We start from the raw sequence: 27,961 nt of genomic DNA on the forward strand, positions 1-27,961 counted from the left end.
AAACTTAAGAACGAATGAGATTGAGTGCTGACCTGCAGTTCACAAAATTAATTGCTTAAGAAACTCTAGCAAAATTCTGTTTCCCTGGTTTTCAACCTTAAATAATCGCTGTGAGTCATTAAGTATCTCCAGGTTACGATATGTTGATGCAGTTTATTGCCCGGCTTTAACGGCGACGGATAGGGACAGACTCCAAAAGGTTCAGAATGCTTACTTAAAATTTTCTTACAATATGCCGAGATTAGTTGCGTTAAAGTAAAACAAACTTCTGAAACTTGAATCTTTCAGATACTTTAACTCATCAGTCTGCCTTATTTGCTAGTTAGTACTAATGTAAAAAAAAGGAGGTTCTACCTTTACCTCGACATGAAAGTGCGTTATTTCAAAGTCTTTTTTATATAAATGCTCCTAAATTGATTAACAAATTATCAGAAGATTTTTTGAAGAACTCTATCATTACTTTAAATACATAATAAAAAAAAGTTATAAACGTTTATTAATTTAATTAGAACGATTTTCTTTATAATGGTATAGATGATAAAGGACTACGGATATTTTTTGATTGTTTATATTAATGTCAATAAGTGTTTTTTTTTCATTATTTAAAAAAAAAATGAAGTTGTTAGTTTCAAAGTTTCTAGCTTTTTGGGTAATAAAGACACAATTATAATGATACACCATTTGAGGAATGAATCTCGGCGTCCAGGGATGAACAGCGCAAGTTATCATTGGTTTAATTTTGTTCTTCCGTCAGATTTAAACTGACGAAAAATGTTCCTGACATGATATTTAGCACAGCATATCATTTGAAATCAGTCAAGGATTCACTTATTCGCAGTTCACATTCACAGCCACGGTTAGAGTACATGATCTAATTGCAATAGCATCCTGTATAATATTAAAACCAATATAAAAGACATGAACATAAATAAAATATTACAAAATACTTGTTGTTTATTCCCTTTGAGTGATGGTTTTGTTTTATTTATTTCCGTGGACCTTTGAAACATAATTTCTAGACATCCACCCTTAGCTGTTTCAACGAACTAGAATTTATACTCAAAGAGAAATAAAATCTTTTGTCAAGCCTCTAAAGTCAATTTCTCGTTGTTTGGAAAAGAAATGAAATTTGAATAAGTTTTCCTGTGGAATATAAGCTCGATTTTTTTTTAAAGTTAAAGACATTTATCTGGAAGAGATGTGTAATTGTGTAATGTGTGTGTTTTTCTTGTAATATATATTGTTCATAAATCCAGAATGAGGCAATTCCAGGGAAATTCTGTAGAATTTCAAAGTAATACCAAGGAATTTTAATTCCCTCTTTCCTCTGCAGTTTGCCTCTCTGTGTACATATTTCCATTAATTGTTCTTTTGCTTATTTATATGGGAATTCTAAAAATAAGCCATGCCATTTACAACACCTTAATTAAAACTATGTTAGTACTGTAAAACTTATACAAACATAAGCCATAAATTTAATTAATTATTTATGTTATGATAATTTTTAAACATGTGATATTTATAGCATAAGAATTGATAAGTATTTTGTTAGCTTTCGTCTTCAGCGTCACGTCCACTTTAAGCAATGAAATTACGATCCCGGCGCATCCGCCATATATCGGCTTTGACCTGAGAATTGTTAATTCAACTATGCCTAAACATAGTTTTATCTATTATCCACTAAGCAGATAGTAAGTATAACATAGTCAAAATTCCATTTTGAAAAAAATACGCAGTATTCTGAGCATTTTCACCACTCCGTGCAACTATTAATTGGTTTTAATTTTCTTCATTCTTCGCGTCATTTATTTCGATTATTTCGCTAATTACGTCGCTCCGCATAGTGCAAAATAGATTAACATTTATTAGGATAAAGCGTTCATTTTACTGCCGATGCGAACGCGTTAATTACTTGCTGTGCTTTATTTGCAGATTGGATGAAAGAACGGCAGTGTTGGCTTTGTCGGTTATTTTCCACCACAAAGCCGAGCAGTACGTCGAAAACGTGCCATCGTGGAAAAGCGCCAGCGATAACCTCAACTTGCCGTCGGAAATTTTGATGTTGGAGAACTCGATTCACCAACACCAGAATTTATATGAATCCATGTGTCAGGCGTACACAGAGGTATGTAATTTTCCACATTCGTATTTGCGTAATTCTTAGAATTGCGCAGAGGGTCTTGTTTTAAAGTTCAAGAATTTTTTAAAAACAAATATTTCAAAACAAGATTTAAGATAAATTATTTCAAAGTAATTATTCTGTTTCAAAATATACACTTTCATACTGGAAATGGAAAAAATCTGCAGATTCCAGCTAATACGCTTAACGCTTTTTAATTGTGGTACATAAATGTAAAAAATAATCATAATAATAGATTTGTATTTATCGAATAAATAAATAGTATTTACGTGAAGCTATATAATGAATTAAATATCGGAAAATATTTTATGTCGATTGCCGGTTTATGATAAAATAGTGTAAAATATCCCCGTGATTTATTTTTTTTTTTAATTTTAAAAATTTATGCATATGCAACAAATAGGTAAGATAGTAAATAAATTCTAGGATAAAAAGGTCATTTGTATTTTTCACACACATTTCGGTATTGTATTTTCTATGCCATTTTAACAATAAATGATTTGATTTTGTAATATATGGTCATTGTGAGTGACTTTTCGCTTGACGCTTCGGATTTATTCTTGAGAAAGAAACGAAAACGGCACCTCTTTATTGCAAATGTTTCGTGTTCAGGTGTATAATTCGTACCAGGCGTTGTTGAACGGCCTCGACGTGATGCTCCAGGTGTGCCATAATCTACCATCGGCGGTGGATATCGATAAAGATCCCAATTTTGTCAACGTACGATCGATTCGTTTTAATTATTTCCCCGGTACTTTAGTATTTAGGTGTCTCATCCTGGGCTCTTCGAATATCTAGAGTTTTAACTTTGAGTGGTAATTTGGACGAGCAATTTTGAGATGGTGTAGAATGTTGCTAGATTCATTCATTGATTCTTAAAAAGTTCCGATTGAATATTTACATTTTTTTGGTGATTTTTTCATTTAAGATACGTGTGTTTGTGATACTGATTTTTTTTCAGACCTTAGCTTAAACAGTCCCGCGAACTTGAACACCTTTTGATCACTAACTATACTATATGAGTGATCTTTAAAAATTCATAATTGAACTGTGCCTCTGCAAAACTTTTACGGTCTGTCACTCTTAACGGAGGAAGGTGTGACTGTAGCCAATAGATCACAATTTATCAATAAATCTATTTCATGTATTACAGACAATAAAACTGATATTTCTGAGAAAATTCTTTAAAAGAATCTTGTTCGTTTTTGTCCAAAATAAGTTCTGGTTATTATAGTCTCGACCCAGAAAATATTGTAAATATAGTTTGACTGTTGCAATTTCTAGAACTTACCGTATATATTAAGCTAAAATCTACAATCATTCGAATTTATCGAGACCAAATCGAATCGAAAATCGGCGATGACCCACCGAAAATTAGCTTCAACTGACGCACAAGAAATTAAAACCGTAAAAAAATTATCCTATTCTCAACTAAACTTATATTCGGTACCTTCCAGAAATGAACGTTATTCGTTTGTTCGCCATTAGATAATATAGTTGCGCTACTACGGTGAATATCGATGCGCCGCAAGTGATTTTTTCGTGGAGGAGTCGCTATATTGCCATAATTTTTCTGGAAAATTTGATTAATTTTTATAAGAGCGCAAAATTAATCCCTGAAAACCGGACATAATTGGCAACGCCGAAATATGTAATTACTATTGTCATTGTGTCCTTTGTTCCTTTACGCGATTATAGCAAATGTGGCAAATATGAGGACCTAATAGGATCTTAGAGAAACAGTGATCCTTACACAACAAACTGGAAAACAGAGTTACATAAATTATTAACAGAATTCCCTACATTTTTAGGTACACTTAAATAGCTGCCAAGAATGTTTGAGTTATATGTTTTAGTGTACAAGAATTACATGAAATTTAAGAAAGCAATTAAGCTACAAGTTGAATTTTTATTAAAACAAGCGTAAGAAATACCCTTGGAGGTGCTTCTTGAACATTTTTTCCACTTAGAGGTTAAACCCATTAGTAACGCTTTGCAATGATTTACAACCAAAAAAAAAAAAAAAACAGAAAAAAATAGCGTACATGAAAACATACATGTAGAAATTGCATCATATCTACAGAGCTTACAGAACAAAAACGCCAAATTAATTACAGAATCATACTGACGCCTTAACTCCTTTATTGCATTATAATTTAATAGCATTTCGATATATTTTGAGAAAATACTGCCCTAAAAATGCCGCATCCAAACCTGGACGATCTGTCAGCGGCCATTTTGTTTGTTGAAAGCCGCAAGGTCTTATGAGTCCAAGGTCAGATTTTGCCATGAAAGCTGTCATTTGTCTAAAAACGACATTTTGAATGTCGCACGTGCGCACGTTGAATAGACCTTCTAAAAATTATTTACATAGTTGCTTCATGAGTTCCTGTACTGTCAGAATAGGCAGGGCCTCTAAAGGTCTAGTAGTTATATGTAAAAATTGTTTACGTCGCGCCATCTAGTGATAAAACCGCGGTAGCAAGAACGAAACTATACTATGGTATGACAGTTGAGTTCGATACTGATTCTGCATTGCATCAAAAACTCTCCTATATTTTTAAATTTTCACCCAGTTTTGGTCACTAAACCTGCTATTTCAAGAGTATGAATTATAAGGTGATGAACTATCTCGAAATTGCGTCGCAACCACTTACCTAGCAAATAGTTTCATTTTAGTTTAGGCTAATTTTCTTTTATATCCTAATGGTGACGGACGTTTTTTCTCTTGTTGTCGGTGACAGGTGCATAGCACGAGTAAGAAACTACTGTATCAGTTGGACCATTTGGTGCAAGTCTGTAATCAACCGGGGACTGATAAAAACCATGTAAATATCTCTTTTATTTTAATGCATGTCGTAGTTTTTCTCACTTTGAGCATGCGCGCGACGGCAATTCGGATTTAAGGGTGGTAACGCTTTTTGATTTCGATAGGGCGACGGTACGAATTTCGAAAATAGACCTGGCGGGAATCCAGCGGCGGATTACAGCGAAGGCGCCAGCCACGTGCTCGCCGTGATCCATCAAATTTTGAATCACCACAGAGCGTTGGAGCAAAAATGGCACGCGAAGAAAATCAAGCTCCACCAGAGGCTGGCCCTGAGGTTGTTCCAGGAAGATGTTAAGCAGGTATTTTTGTTGATTTAAAAAAAGAAGTAAAATATTCAAGTTTATTAGATTTTTTTTCCAAATTTGGCCTCCACTGCGACGAAAACATACAGAATTTCATAAATAATTAATTATCAACAACAACGTTACCATTTAAATTGGAAAATTGAGCCAACAGTAGCAAAGGAAAACCCTGCATTTTTCAATTAACCAAAGCATTTTTTTTGCATGAAATTAAAAATATTGAATAATAACACAGGTCTACAAAATTAAACTTTTTGACGGATGTTTTTATTTTGAAAACTGATTTTATATTATTTTTTTTGGGCTGACTCAAAAATTCTATGCATAAAATACATACATACATAAAATAATAACGTAAAGTTTTTTTGCAAATATTAAAGGAAAAAAAAACGATATTTCTGAAATGATTTATATTTTTATTCAGTAAAAAAGTGGAATCCTAGTTAAAAAACTGAAAAAAACCTTACTCGGACTTTTTTGAGTGAAATATTCATCTTTTTGCTAGAAAGCTGCGTTGTGCGGACTGTGTGTTTTTAAAGTCATGTCCCGTTTTAAGTTCCAGCAGTAGTCCTGGTGAAACCTCTCTCCCTGCTCTTCGCAAACTGCTCCAAGATTTTCAGCAAAATAGTTGAAGTGAGAAAACAGGAATTGCACTTTCAAACTCGCATTACAACCTAGATAATGAAAATCATATTTTTAACATTACTTTCGTAATTTTCTTCCTTAGAGTTCCCAAGTAAATTATCGATTACTTGTTTAAATGACACCCACGCGTTTTTCTAGGGTTTAAACAAACTGCTTCAACAAGCCAAGTTTGATGTGAGGAGGAGGCTACCAGATGTATCTATCTCTTGCATCTTATGCCACTGACAAATAAAGCATAGAAGATTTGTATAACCCCCCTATTGTCCTAGGAGCATACATACAATACTTTAAGATCGCCGCAAAGCGTGTCCACTAATGTTCTTGGTAGTTTATTTTCTTCAAAAGAAATCCTACATTTTCATACGTTTCTTTTAAATGTACCGAATGTGCAACGGGAACCGATGCCAGTTCGTTAACATTGTGCAATAAAATCGCCTTTTAAACTATGTTTACTTGAGTCAATAAACAGGCGCCATTTTTCTTTTATATACGGCACATTTCCCAATTTTGAAACTAAGTCATGAATTTTGTTGCAATATACTAGCGGTCCTTCCTGATTAAAATATTGACATAACTCTTGTTAAATCACTTAATTAGCTCTACTTAAACACTTCGGGCTCTCTGAAACTTGGTGTGAAATCTGAGTTATCTGCGTCGGAATTAGATTCGTCTAATTCATCTGGTCCATAAGGCACTGGTCGAATAGGACAATCATCAACAATCATCGCTGTGATTAATAGGCTCTCGCCATACCATAGGAACAACAAAGCTTAAACGCTTCTTTGCCAGTTTCTTAATGCTTCAATGCAAAGGGAACAAATAGTATGAGGAGCCCAGGACTTGTGTTGGTCGCATGGTATACATTTTTCACAAAAGTAGTGATAGTTTGCCGTTGCTTTACTACAACTACAACAGGTATAACCAAAGTTATTTGGATTGGATAATAATTACAATAATAACAACGAGGCAAAGAATCTGCTTGTTACATTTATAGTACTATGATATCTACTCATACGTATAAGCAAAAATAAAAATAAAACGAGGATAGAAACATTAACTCACTAGGCATGCGATTATACATAATTTAGGATTTAGGTAAAAAAAACTATGCTTGATTAAATATAATTCAAATCATGGAAAAACATTCATGACATAGATGTGTATATTAATAAAATAACATTTTTAAGATGTATAACGCTGTAAAGAAAATGACGTGATAGAGCAAAAATATGGCGTTTTTGGGAAAAGGACCCCAAAAAATATTTCATCAAAATCACTGCAGACCTGTGTAATTATTGTTACTTTGGTTTATTTATTTTGTTTTATTAGTAGTTCTATACTTTAATTCCTTTACTAACTTGAAATTTTTATGCTGTTCTATATTGTTCGTCTATCGGCGCATTGCCGTTTGATAAATTAAGCGTTAAATGCTAATCTGGCCACACCACTGGATTCAATTCTTAATAAAACACACAAGCTTTCGCAAAAGAAGATCTATCATCAACAAAATTTCAACTTCGCTGGGCCAATCAAGTGACCAATCTAATCGAATAAGTCTGTTTTTTCGATAGATATTTTTCTTTTTTTTAATTAATTTTTTATTAAATATTTCTATTATTATATAAACACATTGTGCGCTTTTTCTCTTGGTAAAGGTATTTTTGTTAAGTAAGTTTTTGTTAATTTTCTGAAAAACACACTGAATTGTTTTAGGTTTTGGATTGGTTATCGAACCACGGAGAGGTCTTTATCAGGAAGAACACTGGAATAGGACGGAATTTGCAAAAAGCGAGGGTTTATCAGAAGAGCCACGAGCATTTTGAAAACGTCGCCCAGGTAAGATTTTAATCATGGATGGCATTGGTTTTAAACCGGGTGTGGTGATATTTATATTTATTTATTCTCCGAATTTGAACGTATATGAATTCGCTTGCGAAAGTTTGCAGTTTACGACTCTGCTAACAAATTCGGAATAAAGTTAACACCAAACTTAATTCGAAGTTTTAAGTGCTATGCAAAGTAAATGCGTTTTAACTTTAACCCAAGAAAACACGAAAATTCTTACATTTTTGTTTTTGTTGCCAGGTTATCCAAACTTGGCGCCCTCTGCCCATATGAATAAAAAAAAAAACATGCAAATTTGGTTGATGTGGATCAAAAGGCTTTGATTCAGATGTATTTTCCTTTATATAATTACCTTGTTTTTTTTATTATTATTACCATACCATTTTTTTTCTGGTAATCAGGTAGAACATGTTTTCCCAAACCAAAACCACCAAAAAAAGTTTTTGTTTATCTGTATTGGTTTATCGTCTGTGATTCCGAAAAAAATTGAATTTTCATTTTTGCTATGTTAACTTATTTCTAACAAATTTGCCCTTTTAAATGTTCAAGGTGTTTTGAAGATGTTTTGTAGACTTGATTCTTGATTGGGATCAGCATCAAGGTACTTCAGTATATCGAACTAGATAGATTCAAGAAATTATAGAGGCGAATGGATCGCCAGACCTAAACCCTCTATTTTGTCTTTTGGGACCCTTACAAAACACCCTCAAGGTACCTTGAACTTTAAAAGAAAAAAGAAGAAATTCGGCATGCTTGTTGCAAATAAGTTTTGATAACAATCGAGAAAAGGCAAACTTTTCACCACATTCGTCATGTAAGAAAATACTGATGGTATATAAGAAAATAGAGTATTTGTAGAGTATTTAAGATTCTCGTTTTGATATAATCTTCGCCCCCTCGTAAAAGCTTATCAAGAATTTCGTCGCCAAATTATCTAACCTAATTTGACCACCTCCGGTCTCTCTTAACTTGTAACGATTAAAACGCCAGACCAATTGAGAGCGATTAAATTGAAATTGCCGGGCTAATTTCGTGCGGACTCGCCGAAATATCACTTGGGCCCCCCTTGACGTTTCAATTTTATAGCTTTTTAAATTAATCACCGAGGCAATTTGATGGTGCGGATATAATTTGCATTTAAACGCAACCATTGGTTACTTAACTACGCGACCAATTTGCTTCTTTGAGGGACTTTTCTTAGGTACGGGGTGTCCAAGTTAAAAAATATTTTTTAACTAAAAATATGCCCCACTTCACTTTCCTTTTTTTTTCGTATTAAGCAGGTAAATAGAAAAAAAACATAAGACTTTTATAAAAACTCACTTAAGTATGGTTTATGAAAAAGATTTAAAAAAAGTTTTTCAGTTGCCTTATAGAAAAAAATGCAAAATCTGGAAAAGGCCCCAAGGTGAAATTTTGGGAAGTGATTCTTTGAGTGATTTGTGGACGAAAATGTCTGTATAAACATACATCTGAAAATTAATATAGTTTTCAACTTGAAAAAGAATACCGAAATAATGTTCGCTACTGTTTTTTTGCATACCTATTATTGAACAGGAAAAAATATAAATTTTTCGTTTTTTGAGTTTTATTAGCACCCTGTATGGTTTTTGAAATAATAAATAAAAACCTAGCAGCAAAAAACCACAATTTTAGGATTTTTTTTTAAATGAAATGGAATGAAAAGGATATATAGTAAACTCTTGAGAGTTGTTAGAGTGCTTTTCGGGGATTATTAATTTAAATTAATGAGCCCCATCATCATCACTGCGAGCTTTAAAGAAATTAAACGGAAGATTTAACATGTGTATGAAAAAAGTCGATTTATTTTGGCACTCTGGCACTGTATGTTATTAATGACTTTCGAGTCTTAAATGACAGTGTACTTTTTTAACACCGTGTAGAAGTATTCCTACTTTCCACTTTTAGCATTATTATAAGCACTTGAGGGTCTAATTTTTTTAAGAGATCTAGCTAGGACCCTTTTTATTTATTTTTTCTACTCCCGTCTGTAAAATGCCTAATTACACACCGATCTAGCCTGCGGGAAGCGTCACTTTAACACGTTAGTTCCATTTCCCACGGATCCGAGCCGAATATCCATGTATAATCAGAAGAAACAAAACAAAATTGAAGCTTAGGCCCTGCTTTTTTTATACGATCTTAAAAATGTAATTCTCTTAAAATCTCTATCCTTGGATGATTTTTCTTCCAATTTCAGTCTTTTTCTTTAAATAAACTACTTAATGATCAATTGAAAAAGTTAAATATACAACATAACATTTTAAAATTGTGTTTATTCCGTTGTTTGTATGACATATCCTATAATACTGTCTAACGTACACAGTTAAAAAGAGATAACAATAGCAGAACAGGTCGGAACAATAAACGATTAGGTTTAATGGGAACTAGTATATATTTTGTTTCGATTATCTGTTATTTTTAATTTGTTAAATTCTGATATTATTCTTTTCCTTTTAATATTTTTGTTTGCTTTCTTATATTGATAAGGTAATTATAGAAAAAATAGGAATTCAATATTTTCAGCCCACCCGAAATCTCTTTGTATTAAAAAACCTGCTTTTGTTTCGTCATAACGGCTTGCAACTTAATACAAAGAGTTTGTATGAAAGTTGGGCGATTTTCTCTACATTCTTCAGTCATCCCCACAAGATGTCTCCGAGATGCTATTTAGATATTTAGCACCCTCCCAGTTTATAAATAGACGGTATGGAAAGTATAGATAAAACATCCATTGTGTTGCGTGATTCAGTTTTCTCCCGACTATCATGCGGGAGATATATTTTGATATTGGTGGTATATTTAATGGGGCTTTTGTGTCGAAAAAAAAAATTGCATCGGCCGGGAATCGAACCCGGGCCGCCCGCGTGGCAGGCGAGCATTCTACCACTGAACCACCGATGCTTACAACGGTCGGTCTTCTTATTGTCGAAGTCTTAACTATAAATGACCGTATTTCATACTCATTAATATGTTTTACATTTTGCGACATCGATTGTTATAAAATATTTTTAGTACCATGTTTTTGTCAGAAGTGCCGAGAATATACGCGATGTGACGTAGATTATTTATTAATACGGATTTCCATTTTTATGTCGATTTTTATAACCCAACCAATAAAACTTTAACGGTTTGTCGTCTGGGCGTGAAAACAACAGAAAAATAAACGTAACACAAAGTGAAATCGTAAAATGAAAGCAACCCGATTATAAGATCCGTTTTGCCCAATTTTAAAATGGGCGAAGGCCCTATAGCAAACAATGGTCTTTTAGCCAAATCCAGTTGTTAACCGTCATTCTCGGCAAGAAGTCTATTTTTTTTCAATGGATCACCGTCAGGCACTTGTTATTTATTATAGATTATCTCCTGTTGCATTTGACCAGTAGATTCTACTGATGTTGAGCAGTCGATTCCAATTTTCAATTTTTAAACTTTTGGAAGTATCCACGAACATTTTAATATAAATAGTAATATGACACATGACACAAGGAAGTGGGAACACTCTATAACTTTTAAACGGCTTGAAATAGCGATTTGAAATGTGACAGGGTTCATTTAGGCAGAATGTCCATTTTTTTCCACTTCCGATTTGAGCGGAAACGACAGTAATTTTCGAATTTAAAATGGCACAGCCTATATTTGTTTGGATTTTTTATTCAGGAGGTCATTCTACGTAGGATAGGACGGTTTTTCTCTTCTTTTTTTTTATTTTTAAAATTTGTATTTAATTTTTGAAAATTGTGTCTAGGAGGCTGTGACCATCATGAATTCTATTTACCGGGTCACCTGATCATGGGAAATTTGTAAATGAAGCTTTTCTTTTTTTTGTCTAATGGCAAATAGCATTAAATAATATGAACTATTATTTTTTTAGGCTAACCTATTTTTTCGAATAGCACCCTAGCGAGAACAAAAACTTTTTGAAACCGGTACTTTTTTTGTAACATTTTGACACCAAAATTTTCAAAATCCGTTAAAAAATAAGCTCACAGGAAGGAAAAAGCCAAATAAGTAAATCATTTTTTATAAAAACAAAATATTACTTAGGTGGCTTTGCTTCTATTCATTATTAATTGTCAAGTCGGAAAGATTAAAAATGCAGAAGAAACTCCCGACAAGCTCAAAAAATTGGACATTCAGCCTATATTAACCCTTCCAAATTTCACTTTCTTGTCACCCGGTATACTATAATAAAATTTAGCAGTCTTTTGTTGCTATAATTACGAAGGCTTTCTCAGGTTATGTGTTATTTGCTAACACACAAAATTAAATATCTATCCACTAATGAATTCAACTAAAATTTAACATCACCTACCCCAAAATTACTTTTACTGAAACAATGAAAAATTTGGGAAATATTATGTCTCATTTAGTCGTGTGTGTCTCTGTATCTCGTGCTTTTTAGGGTGTTAGAAATAAGCATCTTTTTTTGCAGACATTCACTTAGAATTTCTTTTTGCATAAATATGTTCGACTATATTCTTCCACTAAATCGCTCGCTAGCTATATAGAACGCTACAAGACAGCGTGTCAACTATTTGTACCGGAGAAATTGCGAAACTCGACTTCTTGCTTGATTAGGGAGCTCGCGACCACTCTTCAGATCCAATTAGCCAGCGAGAACACTAATAAGTTCTTAATTAAATGCAGGAATGTCGTCTGTGTGTCTCTGTCAATTAATTTCCTCTTTTGCATTTCCGATCGAGCGATGCGGGACGACTAAAATTTGCATTCGTTCCACCCCCTTTGTTTTCTGCTCACGACAACACGGGGTTAGTAACTAAAAGTCCTAGAACTAGTCGATTCTTTTGGTGTTTGCAGCAATGGGGATCTAAAAGGTTTGACAGCGGAAATGTTGAAATCATAATTCTGTACCACTTTCGTTTAAATAAGGTTATAGCCTAAAACGAAACAAAATAAAATTAACAATTGACAAGCATGTCTACAGGAAAAGATGGCAAAATCCCTTTATAATGGGCATTTTAAGATTTGATTGAGTTGACTGTTACTCGATGATAATCCATTACATACGTAATTTAATAAAAACAAACACTTGCTTTAAGATTACCACAGACATGTTTATTGCTTTGACAATTGTTTCGATACACTGTACCTTCTTCAGAAAGAATCCCTAAACTAACTATCACAGGGTTGATTTCAGACTATCCATACAGTAGGTAGAATCTTTATCTAAGGGTTTAAGAGGGAAGAATTATTAAAGTCGGTTTGATCGTTTAGTAGCAAACTTGTATATTTCAGTTTATTAACTTCTATTGTTTCTAATAAGTATAGTTTTTTGCTTTTGTCTTAACTATGTAATATTTTAACATCGTTATTAAATGATTACTATAATTAGAGTCATTTTTAGAATTCAAGAATGAACTTTTGTGTTCTTGAATCCGTTTCTTGAAATTTCTGCCTGTCTGACCTATGTATATTTTGGGACAAGATCTACATGTTAATTTGTATACTCGCGACTTACATAACTTATGTATTTTCGTTTTATTATTTTTAATTACATATCCTAATGTCCTATTACATTTAAAAGCAATATTCTGATTTAGGCTTCTAAGTTTTTTAGCTATTATTTCACTTGGTTGTCCAAAATATGTCAATGTGTTATAATTTTTGTTTGTTTTATTAGAGTATTGTTTAGGAAAGACTAGATTCATGTTATATAGTTTCTTTTTTAATAGTGAGTCAATTAAATTGGGTTCGTAACCGTTGTTCAATGCAATTTGTTTAATTATATTTAATTTTCTTGATTGAGAGGGACCTGAAGTAATCTATGTAAATAGCTATTAAAAGCGGCAATTTTGGTATGGATGGTTAGAACTATTGTGAATTACTGTGTCTGTATGGGAGGGTTTATGATAAATGGAGAAATTTATATTTTTTTTTCTTTTTGTTATTTTCTAATTCCATGGTAAATTAACATCATCGACGTATCTCTACCAAAATAAAAACTGTTTGGCAAGAGGGTGTTGATGTATAGTGGATTCTACATGGTCCATAAAAATTTCGGCTATCACAGGGCTTAGGGGATTTCCCATAAGTAGACCTTCTTTTGAACTAAATGTTCTGTTATCGAATTCAAAGTAGTTTTGGTCTAGACTTATTGTAAGGGTGTCTAATATTTCTTGCTTTATGATAGGATTTATCGTATTGCGGGTTAACATTTCTTCTATGAGATGTATTGTCTCTATTGGTGGTATACTTGGAAACAAATTTTGTACATCAAATGAAATTAATTTCGACTTTTCTGGTAATTCTATGGATTTGATATTTTCTATTAATTGATAAGAGTTTTTGATACTATACTTGGCCGAAAATCTATAGTGGTATTTGATTATGTTAATTAGCCTTTTAGATACTTTATATGACGGTGCTGACATAAAGGATGCTACTGGTCCAATTGGCATTTCTTCTTTATGAAGTTTAACTAACGAATATAATTTTGGAACTGTTGGGTTCATATTGATTAGGTCAAAATTTGTTAGAATCTATAAATAAGCTATTGTTCTTAATACAATCTTTGTTTGTTGGGTCCGATGGGAGGATTTGGAACTTATTTGGGTCTAAAAATAGTGTTTTCTCTTTATAATTATTCTTACACATAGCAATCACCCCTTATCTGCTCGGGTTTTTAATAGAAACAGGACATCCTCCAATAACGATGTTAAAATATTACATAGTCAAGGCAAAAGCAAAAAACTTAACTTATTAGAAACAATAGAAATTAATAAATTGAAATGTACAAGTTTGCTATTAAACCATCAAACCGACTTAAATAATTCTCCCCTCTTAAACCCTTAGATAAAGATTCAACCTACTGTATGGATAGTCTGTAATCAACCCTGTGATAGTTAGTTTAGAGATTCTTTCTGAAGAAGGTACAGTGTACCGAAACAATTGTCAAAGCAATAAACATTTGTGTGGTAATCTTAAAGCAAGTGTTTGTTTTTATTTAATTACGTATTTTAGGATTTTTTTTCTCGTTCGACAAATCAAAATTATCAAAATTACTTACCAACTCTTTATAGATTTTTTAAATTACAAGTGTGGGTGTAAGACGCAAAAGGGCTTTTTAGGGTGAGTTTTAATTTACTGCGGGTTCGTTTTACCATCGCCTACGTGGTATTATTTTCGAACTTAAGAAACCCTAAACTTTTAAGCCTCTATTGAATTAATACCTTTTTAATTATGGAAGGGCCTTCGCAACTGTCTTACATTGTTATATTTATTCTTAATGGAGTTATTTTGCCGCAAACTTTTTAAGTATCATATTCAGTTTAAAAATGAAGAATTTGAAAGTTACTGTATTTATCGTTTCAGCATTTTTTTTTAATTTTTTTTTTATGGTATGTTAATATCAGTGGAACAGCAAAGGGGCTTTGCGGTTTTGCTTTTTCCAGGCCAAATTAATGTCCTTCAGGCTTTTCCATTGCAACTTTTTATTTACTAAACGAATAGTGGCCTCTTGTCCCAGTTTTAAAAGTTAAAACAGAGAAAGTTAATTTTTGCTGGTTTTTTCTTTAATTTGGGAGGTTTCACTTGCCTGCTGCATTTCTTTTGACTTACCATTGAGTAGCTAATCAATATTAGGCAGGTTTTTTTTATATTGAACTTTACCATTCGTCTTTTTTAATTAAATGGAAATAAATTGGTTTGAATATGAATAACGAATGAAAAACAAAATGCATTGTAGAATTGTTTCAGTTTTTTAAACACGAAATATTTCGAAAAAGTTATTGAGCAATTAGTTGTTTTTTTGGCAGCCTTTGAAAGTGAGAGAGTTAAAGTAAGGACAAATTTTCTCATGTCAGGTTCCAATTTTCATACATAAATGGACATTGTTTATGAAATTATGCAGAAAAAAACAAAAAGAAAACTAAAAGTTTAATTCCCCGAATCTTGAAAATGCATTTTGCAGTGCACAGGTTTATAGTAATTTTTTTTGCAAAAAAAAGTTCAATGATCTAGAAAATCTTGTAACATGTAAATTGGCAGGCCAATCTTGATGTACCTGATGTTTTGTCAGAAACGAAGAAGACGACCTTAGTTAGGATGATGAACTACAAAAGCTTTTGCACATTTGTTTTTTTGTATTTATATAATCCTTTAGCAATCTGTTGTTTAAAATGAATTTAAAAGGGTTTTTCTTGGATCACACGTATTTTATTTTAATAAAGAATAAAGATGGGTGGTATGTTTAGGACCAAGTTAAATGGTGCAGCAACAAATAATAATAAGGATGCTGCAATTAATTTTTTTTTAGGTTTTGTAGCTTAGGCTTGGACTATAAGATGCCGGTACGTTTGTTTATATATTTATTCATTTATTTGCCACCAACAGACTTTGAGAATAATTGAGAACGTAATGCGTAGCGAATGTCATTCATTCTAAAAACTCTGCCTCGTTCCCATCCAGTAATCTATATCTAAATATCTCCAAAATTGGCACAGCTGGAGCGATAAAATTCATTACCTGTGGGTTTGTTCGTCAACTAACTATCCCGGTATATATTTACGCATTTAAAGGAAAAACATATGGCCATCCATATGCCTTGTAAATTGCAGATGTCAGGTGATCGGGATACTGTTCAGGCCCTGATTTGATTAGACACTTTCAAACTGTAATGACAAACAAACAGAGTCAATACTGCAAGCAAACTTTTAGTGTATATTGTGGTAGGCAATTAAAGTTTAATAACATTTACAACTTCATTCAAACCCAAGTTTTTTAAACCCTAATTATAGTAATACTGCCAAAATCTAAATAAAATCCAAAAGATTGCAGTTATAAATTCCATTCCAAAACGCTTCAATACCACCAAAACTATCAAAGCTAAAACGATAAAATTCAAGTTTGTTTGTCAACTAATTACCAAACCCGGTATATAATAACACAGGGACAAGATATGGCTAACCATAGACCTTATAAATTTGCAGACATGAGAGGGTCGGGATACTGTTCAGGCCTTGATTTGATTAGACGCTTTCAAATTGCAATGGCAAATAAACAATAGTTGCTTTTAGCGTATGTTGTGGTAGGCAATTAAAGTTTAATAACAATTACAAGGAACAACAGAAGTATTGTACTGCCCAAAATAATGTACATTTACTGTTTTGACGTTTTAAGTATTTTACAGCACCTTAACCGCAGCATTCGCAGGACCGTGGTAAAACCCATTCCAACAGATGTTTATTCTGCATTAAGTAGTCGGCCTAAGATGGACGGTAACGAATATTTATAGAAACTTGAAATTTGTATTTGAAACCGAAATGGACCGTTTTAAATTTGATTAAGCATTGATGCTGCGGGGTATTTTTAAATAACATTCGGACATCAGGTGATATCTATCGTTCTTAAGAGTTTAATCTAAATTGCAATACGTTCGTATATATTGCGGAGGTTTTTGAATGTGATCCTTCCAGTAAGTACGTATTTACGTACCTAAATCTCGAGCTTGTCCCTGCGAGTCTTACAAATAACTTTGAAAATAATCATTTTTGTCTTTTGTGCCTGTCGATTAACAACATTCTTCTTCTTGTATTTTTGTGTCTTCTACATAGTTCTTCGATTTCTAATCATCAACATTCTTTTTTAAGACTATAGATTATATTCGCTTTTCAATAGCACAATAAAACAGACATGAAATCATGAGATAATACGAGGTTATATCATTGTATATTTAATTCGATTGAGATGATTGGGTCGGAGTAGCTGAAATATCATTACAGAGCTATTCTAACTGGGAAAAACGAGTACGAAAAGAATAAAATATTTATCAAGAACGATTAGTGGCGAAGTTGATCATTGAACTAGGTGACGATAGTGACGATGCTTTATTATTATTATATTTAATATTTTGTATGTTAATAATAGTACTATGTAGAAATGCAATGAAATAGAACGTAATAAATTGTTACTTTGTACTATTTTTTTGATGTACATGTTTCAAGGATTGCTCTGCAAAAAATATTGAAAACATACTCATATCCCGCTTGTTAGTGCGGGTAGATAAATTCCTAAGACGGTCCTGGATTGGTTCCGGGTAAGGGTCTGCTCGGCAGGGTGTTCTATAAGGAGCTGTGGTTTTGGAGTAATAAACACTAGGCAAAGTTAATCACGGGGTCGGTTGTCGAAACACAATATTTCTGGTCATGGTACAGAGAGGACGGTATTTATGTTTTGAGTTAAAAGATGAAAGTATTTTATCAGATATGTGGACGAAACTAATAAAAATTGCGTGTGTTATTTATACTTTGAGAAAAGAATCTTTCACGCATTTGTGTAATCGTGTAATTATGTAAACGGGAAATAAAAAAAAATACGGCAGAAATGGGGGTAATTGTGTGACGGTTTCATATTTCAATGGTAAAATTTAGCAGTAAAACGTACTAGAGAAGTAATGGGTTTATGTTGTGTGGAGCCAACAATAAATTTTTTTAATCATAATATTAATTTTGATAAGTACCTTATAGAATTAATTGTGCTGTCCATTTCCTTCACTTTTCGCTATTTGGCGAGGATTTCTTAACAATCAAAAATTCTTGTTTATTAGGTTCATATTGATTTTGCGATTGATCGATAACAATTTTTTTCGCACACAGCACCCAAGGCTCCCCTGATCCACAACCTCCGGCAAGTTTGAGGTGGCAGGCCAACGCCTTACCAATCGAGCCATCCTCGGTCCCTTTTGTGTTCTTAATCTATTCTTCCTCAATTTTCTGGGCTAGCCATCTTGTCGCCACCATAGATAGCGCTTGGGTAGTTCGATCTCGTTGACGCAACCTCGATTCTTTGGCACGGGCCATACGGCCACCACCACAGATAGAGTTCGGTAGTTCGATTTACTGGTGGCGTACCGTCAACTAAGTTGGTAAGAGTGGTGTTTTCCTTCTAATTATTTGTGTCCGTTTAGCAACCTTTTTAATAAAAATGGTTGTCTGACCGTCCAGCATTTTGGTATGCTCGCTAGTGTATCTTGGGGTGGTGGCAAGTTTTCTTTTGAGTGACCGATTTCTTTTTCGAGCCGGTAGTGCTACCCCAATAAAAGGGAGATATGTAAATTGCTCAGTAATTTGTGATTTCCCATACTTTTGGATCTATTTGGAATTTAAATTGGGAAAACCCTCGAATCGAGGTAAGTTAGTTTTTGGAAGCATTTTGCCACCTAATCCGTGTTCCTCAATTTATACCTTAACTTTCCAAGTGGTTTCTTCTTTCATCGGAACACCAGAGAGCATCGCTAGAATTGAGGTTTGGATAGCTTAAGTGCTGCACCCTGCCCTAAGTGGCCTGTTCTCTTCGAGAACTATATGCGGAACTTATATTCTTAATTTAAAACAAAGGTGAGATTTGACGCACTCACACCTACCTCCAGGTAGAGACTTTTATTGTTGTAGCCCTTGTCCAAGCAGGAATTTGCAGGAAATAAATTATTGTTCGTGATTCATTTGTTTATTTTCTTTTCGGTTTGTGTCAATAAGATTACTTTTTACTTTATTTTATCGAGGTGCCCTTTATCGAATTCCAACTAGGGCTTCTATTTAGTAACGTTTTACTTTTTAATTTTTCTTATTAGTGAGCTAGCCCGGGCATTGTCTTGCCTCACTAATAAATTTTAAATTTTATGAATTAATGCTTTTCTTTTTAACGACCCTGAGATTGAGAGGCAAGGCTCTGTTTATAAACAGACTTTAATAACGCGCAATGCAACAGTCGCGGGACAATAACAAAAGGCACGATCCTGCAAAACGCCGGGCCGTCTCCTGCTGCGGGTCCAGGCGTACGAGCTTTTAACAATGTGCGCGCGACGGATAAAAGCTTCCTTCTCACCGGAGTAGCCGAAGAGCGGAGAGCACAGTAGTCGGTAGTAGGGCTTCAGTATTCTTCAGCAGTCGATGCGTTCGGCAACTCTTTGCGGAGCGTATCGGAAATCAACCGGCGTTTGTAGTTGTGCCGGGAAACTGTTGCGCCTCGATTTTTCGTCATCGCGCTCCGTTTACGTTTCCGACGGGACAGTTTTCTCCACAGGGATTCATTGGGAGTTGCGGTGCCTTTCGAATCGACTTGGATGGTGGCGCATCGTTGAAAGGTATTTGATTCCGTTTGCATTGCGTCGCACGGAAGGGCAATTAAACCAAACAAGGTTGACAAAGGCAACTTTACGAATAATACGGCTTGATTAGTTACTACAATACGAGCCCAGTCGCATATCAATTGAACCAAGAAGATATATTAACGTAATGTTGCATTTCTGAACTAGTTTTTATTTTTTTTAAACAACTCTAACAATAACAACTTAGATAATTTGATGTTATTTAGTATTAACAATTAATCAATAATATTTGTAGGTTATTTTAATGACAGTAATAAAAAAAAAATTAAAAATTATTTCATAAGGTCTGGCGCATATTAACTGGACCAAAAGCTGCCATAGAAGCCACCTTTTATTTAAAACTTCATGAATTCTTTTCCGCATAGTGTTCATTAATGTATTCGGGTTGAAAATTATCCCAAATTTCCTGAAATGTTTGCCTCAGTCCGGGAATAGTGCGAGCTGAAGAAGTTCGGAGTGGTTTTTTCATTTGGTGCCATAAAATCTTCATTCCGGGCTTCTAGCAGATTTATTCACTTTTGCCTTTCTGAGAACCCCTTTTGCAACAAACTGACTTGAGATGCTAAATTGACTACTAGGTAAACCATAACCATGTTATTATTATGTTATATTTTGTTACCATATTCCGCTTAATAAATATATCTTGTTTCATCGCGTAATGCTTTTTTTATTGTAGTATCTGAAATAATAGCAAATATTATTGATTAGTCGTTAATAGTTTATAACATCAAATTATTTTAGTTGTTTTTGTTAAGAGTTATTTTAAATTCATCAAAAATTAGTTCAAATATTCAACATTGTGCTAATATATTCACTTAGTCCAAATCATATGCGACTGTGCTCGTACATATACCACATTATGCCCGAATTATATTTGATTTAAAAAAAGCTTGAGCCCAATTTGTGTAAAATCAGTCAATCATCAATTATTATCAATAATCATTTGACATCTTAATATTTATTAAAAATACATTTAAATAGAAGGAAGGTTTTGCAAAAACAATTTTTTTAACCATCAGTGTTGATATTTTTGCGTGCTTGCTTCTTCTTTGATATTTTTTATTTTATAAATGTTACTGAGGTAGGTCTCAAACTAAGCCCAAACTATCAAAATAAAAACTTTTTTTTATTTAGTAATTCGTTCTGGTCATAAATGTTGCCTTGCTTTGTTGCGTTTTTTTACGATAAAGTTTGTTTTGATCACTTTTATTGACAAAGACAAAGGGGCCAAAGGAAAATAAAAACAGAAATTCGTTTAATTATAAAAACCATAACCAAATTTTGGAATAGGTTTTGATAAAAATTTAATAACCAGATTTGGTTCTGGATGGTAACTTAATTTGAAAAATTTTAATCGGAAGGAATGAAAAAATGAGTATTAGTTAAACATAAAAAAAATAGTTTTAAACAAAAACGCAAAATATACCTTTTGAATACTAATAAGTTTATTTAAAAAAAAATGTCAACCTAGTTCTACCATCCAACCCGCTGTGCGTAGAGTGCGCTTCGATGGAAAGCTTTGCATGATATACCAAGATTCTCAGTGAATCTGGAAAATATGAAAACCCTTGAAAAGTAAATAAAATGAAATAAATATTTATTTTAATCTTTGCGAAAATCAGCTCAGCTGCTAGTTTAAATGACATACAATTAGTAATTCGTTAATTACTTAATTAGAAACTTAATATAAAACATGAATGTAAAACAAAAAAAACATAATTATAATTTTATATAAAGGAAACTTTTAATGTGAAGGATGCCTTTTAAAATTAATTTTAAAAGCGCAAGGAGATATATTCATTCTTTACCTGGAGAATATTAATTAAGCAGTCTAACAGATATATAGGCAAGGAACATTTAGTCATGTTTTCTTAATTTTTGGCATTTCAAACTGACAATTAAAATGAGTTCCACCAAAACGTACACTATTTCTGCAATTTCTTTTTCACATAAATGCGAGGAATGTAGAGTTTCAATTAGTTTATAATGAAAAGAAGAAACAATGTACTTCTTTACAGGATAACCATTTTAATACGTGCGGTTTATGCCTCACGCGATCTTTTCATTTTTCAGTGCTTCCCAGAGAGTTCTTTTAGCTTAAAATTCAAAGTGTCTACTTTGATAGACATTGCTGAGGTTAATATAAGCCTTTCGAATAACTTTTGAAACTTGGGTACGTAATCTAAGTTTCATAACACAGATTATATCCAAGCTTGTATATTCTTCATTACCATGCAAATCAAATTTTTAAAATACTAGTGAACAATCGAATCATCGATAATCATTTTTCAATGGACTGATGACAGTTATTCAAATTCAAAGCATTTTATTTCCATTTAGACTTATGTAGCCAAGTATCAGAATCAAACATAGATATACTTCATGTATATCACAGTCAAAAAATTCATTTAAGGTGTAAAAGGCATGACGCATACCAGATATTTAAATTTGCGTTCGTTAAACTAACCAAATGGTTATAAATGACAACTGAACCGTTGTGGCCTCAAGGGAGAATTTATGACCAAGAATTTTCTTATCAAAATTAGGTCTCGTAGTGGCTCATCCATATTAGGATTAGTTTTATCATTCAATATATAGTTTAAAAGGTCACGAAAAAGGTGACAAGACAAATACTGAGGAATAAATAACTTTGTCAGAGCTTGATGAGTTACCCCAACACGCAGTACTATAGTTCAGACTTAAATGTATTCAAAAACGTCTAAAATCACGTATGAATTGCTTGAACGTTTTTTTTTAATATAACGTATTTGATTGGTTGGTAGGACTCTGAAAAAATGCACGTACTGTGCAACCTTGCTAAAAGCATTTTATTTTTTAAATCATTACAAGAAAACAACTTTGTTTTACATTCAAATTTAAGTGGTTAAACTCGCACTCTACTCGCACAGCATTTTAGCTATACTATACTTAACCATTCAGATTTGTTGCTGTCATAAGCAGAAACAACATCTGATGCGAAAGGAGCTGCCTGCAAAAAGTGCAAAATTTTCAGTAATAAATGCAGTCAACTAAAGAGAACCCAACAAAGTTCTCATTATTTCCTAACCTTTACTACCTGTTTTCGCTTATTCAATCCATACATTGGAAACAATATCCACGAATACCTTGATTAAACAATTTGTTAAGTGACAAAATTTAACATAATTTAATTATTAACAAGTAATTACTTGGGTTGGTTTCTGAATCATAAAAACCTGTGATCGAAACTTGATCGTCACAGGGCAATTTGGGCAATTTGGATTTTGATAAACTATGATTTCATTTTAGATTCTACTTGTTTTTAACTTATTTTTTTGATCACCATTTTGCAGAGCTTATTTTTTTCTTAATGATTTGACATTTTTTAATAGGCGAAGGTATAGTATGTGGTATGATGATGTATCTATTTATGGTGGTATATAACAGTAATAATTCATATTATCAAATAGGTATTTATAATTAATTTAGACTTAGACTTAATCGAATAGTTAGTAGGCTAACAAGCATTTTAGAAAGTTACCAGCTGCAAATAGTATATTATGCAACAAGCGCGCTAAACGGCATTTGACTCACGAGTTTTTAATAAACGAGTGAGTTAAAAAGTTTACCGAACTTGTTGCATACTATACTTTTTCTACGACCGTTAGTTTTTAGGTACATTTTCAACATCAATACACACACAGAACACGAATACATTCACTGACATCACCGTCATAATGGACAAACGTCAAAATTCAAAGCGTGGGAAATATCTCCGAAAACATCCGATTGCTCCCAAATCCGTGCGGTAAAATCCCGGAAATGTCCGAAGTGGCTCGGATTCATGGGAAACGAAAATGACGTGGTGAAGTGACGCTTCCCGCACGCTAGATCGGTGGGTAATTAGGTATTTTATAGACGGGAGTAGAAGAAAATATTTTTTCTAGTGGTCAGTGCATCTCCCGAAGTTACATAAAAATCATCATTTGATATCTTCTGTTAACATATGATCAATATATTTTTTAAATCTATTTATAGGACAAATTTATGACAGCGGTCGTTATTTTATCGTACGAGTAATTTTGTAATTTTGTATTTTGAGTGAAATTTTGTACATTTTGTAAATTCTCAAATATTTCTTTGTGTTGCAGTCGATTTCGAAAAAAAAGGAACAAGGAAAAATGTTGAAAAGTAACCTTTTAGGTAATCTTCGTGGTGCTTCTTTTCTGCGATCTTAACTAAAACTTAAAAACTGATGAAAACAAAGAGTCGTAACAAACTTTTAACAAAAACGGATTTAATAATTTGCCGTGAACTGCATTTGCTCCTGAAATTAAACGTATTAAACATTTTCATTTCCTGCTCGTAATATAAAATGGAAACAGACGATAATTAAAAGGGATGCGTACCATTTGAGCGTCTGGTTCAATGACCAGTGAATAATGGAACTCTAAACGCGGGAAAATTGTTAAATCACACTGTTACACGAAAAATACTTCTACAAAGGTTAAATTGTTGTACAAACAATAGTTAACTGATTCACGGGGAAGTTTTTACACGATATAAGCAAAATATACAAGTTGCATAACATTCCCTCCCCCTGTCCCAGGCATTAAAATAAATTGAAAGTATTGACTGCAATTATTAATAATTATAACTTAATTAGGGTCATTAAACTGCACTGCGAAATATTATCGCTTCGGTATTAGCGTAATTATTTATGACCAAAATAAACCAGTGACATATTGGATTTGTTACTATCTTTGATTATTTATTAAAACTGATGATAATGACGTTAGCCAGACATTCTGCCATTTAAGTGCTGTGGCTTTATTTTCGATGAAATAAATGATTTTCCTGCTTGCTTAAATTTAAAAATTGAACCCAAGGTAAAACGATTAGTCATTAAAATAACATACGCCTTTCTTTTCTTTAAAAATATGCCAAAAGGGATGGAACTTTTCTAGCATTTCCCAGACAAAAATTGTATCCTTCAAAACTTTCGATAGTTGCTCTTTGAAGTAGAAAGAGAAAGTTCCACTTAACCAACAGCATTTCTTACCGACAGTGGAAAGGCAGTAACTGGTAATCAACGCAACTGATCTATAACTGAGATCAAGTCCAAAGCAGAGAAACTCACCGGGAGCAGGAAAGAGATGTTACAGCTCGATTTTTATTGGCAGGTCAAGCATTTCTTTTCTGCAATAACTTAAATATCATTTTTTTACATGTTTTTATATTTTCCTGTATCGTAAACATCGTAAAACATTTATAACAATTACTTTTTCGTTCGCTGATTTATATATTTATATATATTAAATATTATAAACATGTCTATCAATAGCTACATTTTAAGACAAATACAAAACAAAACACATCTAAAACAAATGCACGATAAATTTTATATCTTGCTCATCCAGAATTCGGTATCGATTATCTCTCATAAGATAGTCTCGGGAGAATTCTCCAGACGTATCTACCAAAGGGCATCTCAGAAGATGTTCCATTGTTTGAATCTCTTCGCATTAACAACTATTGGTCCGTGTAGCCCATTTGTTCATTAGTTAGGATCGTCCATGCCCATCGGTTTAGAATTCTCCAGTGTTGCCAATCCGGGCGGGAGAGCCCAAGAGTGAACTTCCTCTTGGTTGAGTTCGCTGATGCGGGAGAATTATCAGAGCATCTTACTAATATCGATATTAACGTCGATATTATAGATTAACAACACAGGCAATGTAAACTTCCTCGCCTGCAACATTTGCCGTATATGAAAATAGACTCGCTTCATTAAATAGGCATGGTTCCGAGGCATTTCCCATGAAACGTAAATCGATAAGTCCCCGATTTGCCAACAAAAATCCAATTTCATAACGTTAAATAACTTCATTAGACATTTATACCTGGCAACCGGGTCAGCCAATCGATTATCTCAGGTTTCCAGCCGTGGTTTTTGCATAATTGCAAAATTCGTATCGTGCAACTCGTCTCAACCACCTTCGTTTGCCGTAGCTTTGTGCTTTTAAAGTGCAGAAGCTCGAAACTTTCGCGGCGGCGTTGCCATGCTATCGGTAAATTCCCCATCTAACTTTCGAAGTTAAGCCGTGAAAGCTACAAAGGGAGTCGGGGCTGCGAAAAATGCCACTGGGCCCGTTTGACTAGAGGGATATTCTGCATTGTGATAATTATCGCGAAACAATGCGCTGTTGAACGATTTGTACCGAGAAGTCCGGAATTTGCGGTCGCGCCGACAACGTCGACCGCGCAATTCAAATCGCATTCTAAATATAGCGATATCAACGGCCGAGTTGTCAGACTGGTTTCCGAAATCCCACATGCTGCGCTCGGAACCCGACAAGCGCCATTTTTAACTTAAATATGGTCTTTTTGCGGATTAATTATAGGAGAGCTAAACTAGTTTTGTCATTTATAGCGAAGCGACGTTGGGGAAAACAAAACCCCTAGATTTTAGATATAAACTCGCCAAAAGTCAATGACTACGCGAGGGAATAAAACGAGCTTTTGAAAATAAATGGTGGATTTCTATTAAAATTTTGGAACATATGTTTTACATGACGACTATAATAAGTAAATACAACGAGGTACGGTATTTTTTAAATGGAATTTCCTAGAAATTAGAAATTAAAAATTAAGAAATTTTTGTTTTAGTCTTCAATAAATAATTGATTAGTGACTGAACCTCGTATTTTAAAACCAATAAAGATTTCTATATCTGGCATTAATGTCAATTTTGCCCCATTATTATAAAAACATAAAACTAATGAAATGTTATTTTAGAAATATTAATTTGACATCGTAAATCATAAATTATCATCTTATTTAACCGAATTCTGGATGAGGAAGATATAAAATTTATCGTGCGTTTGTTTTAGATGTGTTTTGTTTGGTATTTGTCTTAAAATGCAGCTATTGACAGACACTCCTATATTTTTATACGGTTTGATACACACGATTATACATAGAATAGTCATTACATGAATAGAAACCTTACTACCAGTACTACTACCTCATTGAGATATTGCAAAATAATATCCAGCATCTTATTATTAGTAGTGACCGTGGTCAATTGACTACTTCTTAATTGACCGGTCAATTGACCAGTCAAAAATATTTTAAATAACATCTTGCAATTGTCGAGTGTTATCTGTCATTATTTATTAATAATATGAATTTTATAATAAATTATTGTGCGTTTGTGATGTCCAATTTACCTATAAACCCTCTTCAAGGAATATCCGAGTATGATACTTAGCAATTCGGGGAATCCCAGTAATAATGTCGACTCCATTTGATTTTTGATTTTGGTTGATAGTTTAAAAATTATTTTGCTCAATTGACACAACTCTAATTATTAATATTAATTTTTTCTTATACGTCAGGTGCTTTAAAGATACTGAGACCTATAATGTTTGGTGATCCTACATCAAAAACTTGAACGATTATAAAAACAGTTGTAAGAATTTTGACACACGGCAAGCTAGGTGATTTTGGTGTTATTTGTTAGAGATATTCAGAGCAAAGCAAAAAAGAATGGAATCGAATCGACAAACAGAACAATTTTTTCAGTCAGTCAGTTTAATGTGAAGAAATGAAGTTATTAAAGATTCACGACGAAAATGCAGGGCATTGTATGTGCGTGTGCGTCATGTCAACTCAAAAGATTTACTGGCGCTTATAAATAGAGACTCGTTTTCTTACAATTCAATTCTTACGTCAAAATTTACATATTATTTTGTTTACATTTGTTTTGTAAAAGTGCAAATCGAAAGCATTATTTTATCCTTCTCAACTTATTAGTCTCGTATCTGTTACGTTCTCTTTTTTGGTTCTCATAGGCATTTGGGCATTATTTCCATAAGCTATTATCTTCATTCGGGTTTAAAGGCCGTCGTCGATTGGAATTACTTCCTAACGTTTCGCTAGCACGAGTGGCGAGCTTCTTCAGAGGTCCTTCCATCTCCGATGTTGGACGTAGACTGACGATTTCTCCTGCGCAGGTTGTATTTATGCCGATTGGTGGAGGGCGGGGCTTGTTCCGCTTCGGTTGGTCTCGG

General features: G+C 33.3%; 1 protein-coding gene and 1 non-coding gene across 6 annotated transcripts in view; one reads left to right on the forward strand and one right to left on the reverse strand.

Moving 5' to 3' along the window:
- Positions 1-27,961, forward strand: part of LOC132707240 (triple functional domain protein) — a 322,048-nt gene that overhangs the window by 98,518 nt on the left and 195,569 nt on the right. For all 5 annotated transcript variants that reach the window (XM_060679012.1, XM_060679011.1, XM_060679013.1 and 2 more), the window contains 4 exons: positions 1,933-2,125; positions 4,885-4,968; positions 5,075-5,269; positions 7,631-7,753. In XM_060679012.1, coding sequence (XP_060534995.1) covers positions 1,933-2,125; positions 4,885-4,968; positions 5,075-5,269; positions 7,631-7,753 — 595 coding nt within the window. The remainder of the gene's footprint in view (positions 1-1,932; positions 2,126-4,884; positions 4,969-5,074; positions 5,270-7,630; positions 7,754-27,961) is intronic.
- On the reverse strand, positions 10,617-10,687 carry Trnag-gcc (transfer RNA glycine (anticodon GCC)). Its single transcript has one exon. It is a non-coding gene; the product is annotated as a tRNA-Gly (tRNA).

This window comes from Cylas formicarius, unplaced genomic scaffold (assembly GCF_029955315.1).
Source record: "Cylas formicarius isolate icCylForm1 unplaced genomic scaffold, icCylForm1.1 PGA_scaffold_9__14_contigs__length_23061073, whole genome shotgun sequence".
Classification (NCBI taxonomy): Eukaryota; Metazoa; Arthropoda; class Insecta; order Coleoptera; family Brentidae; genus Cylas; species Cylas formicarius.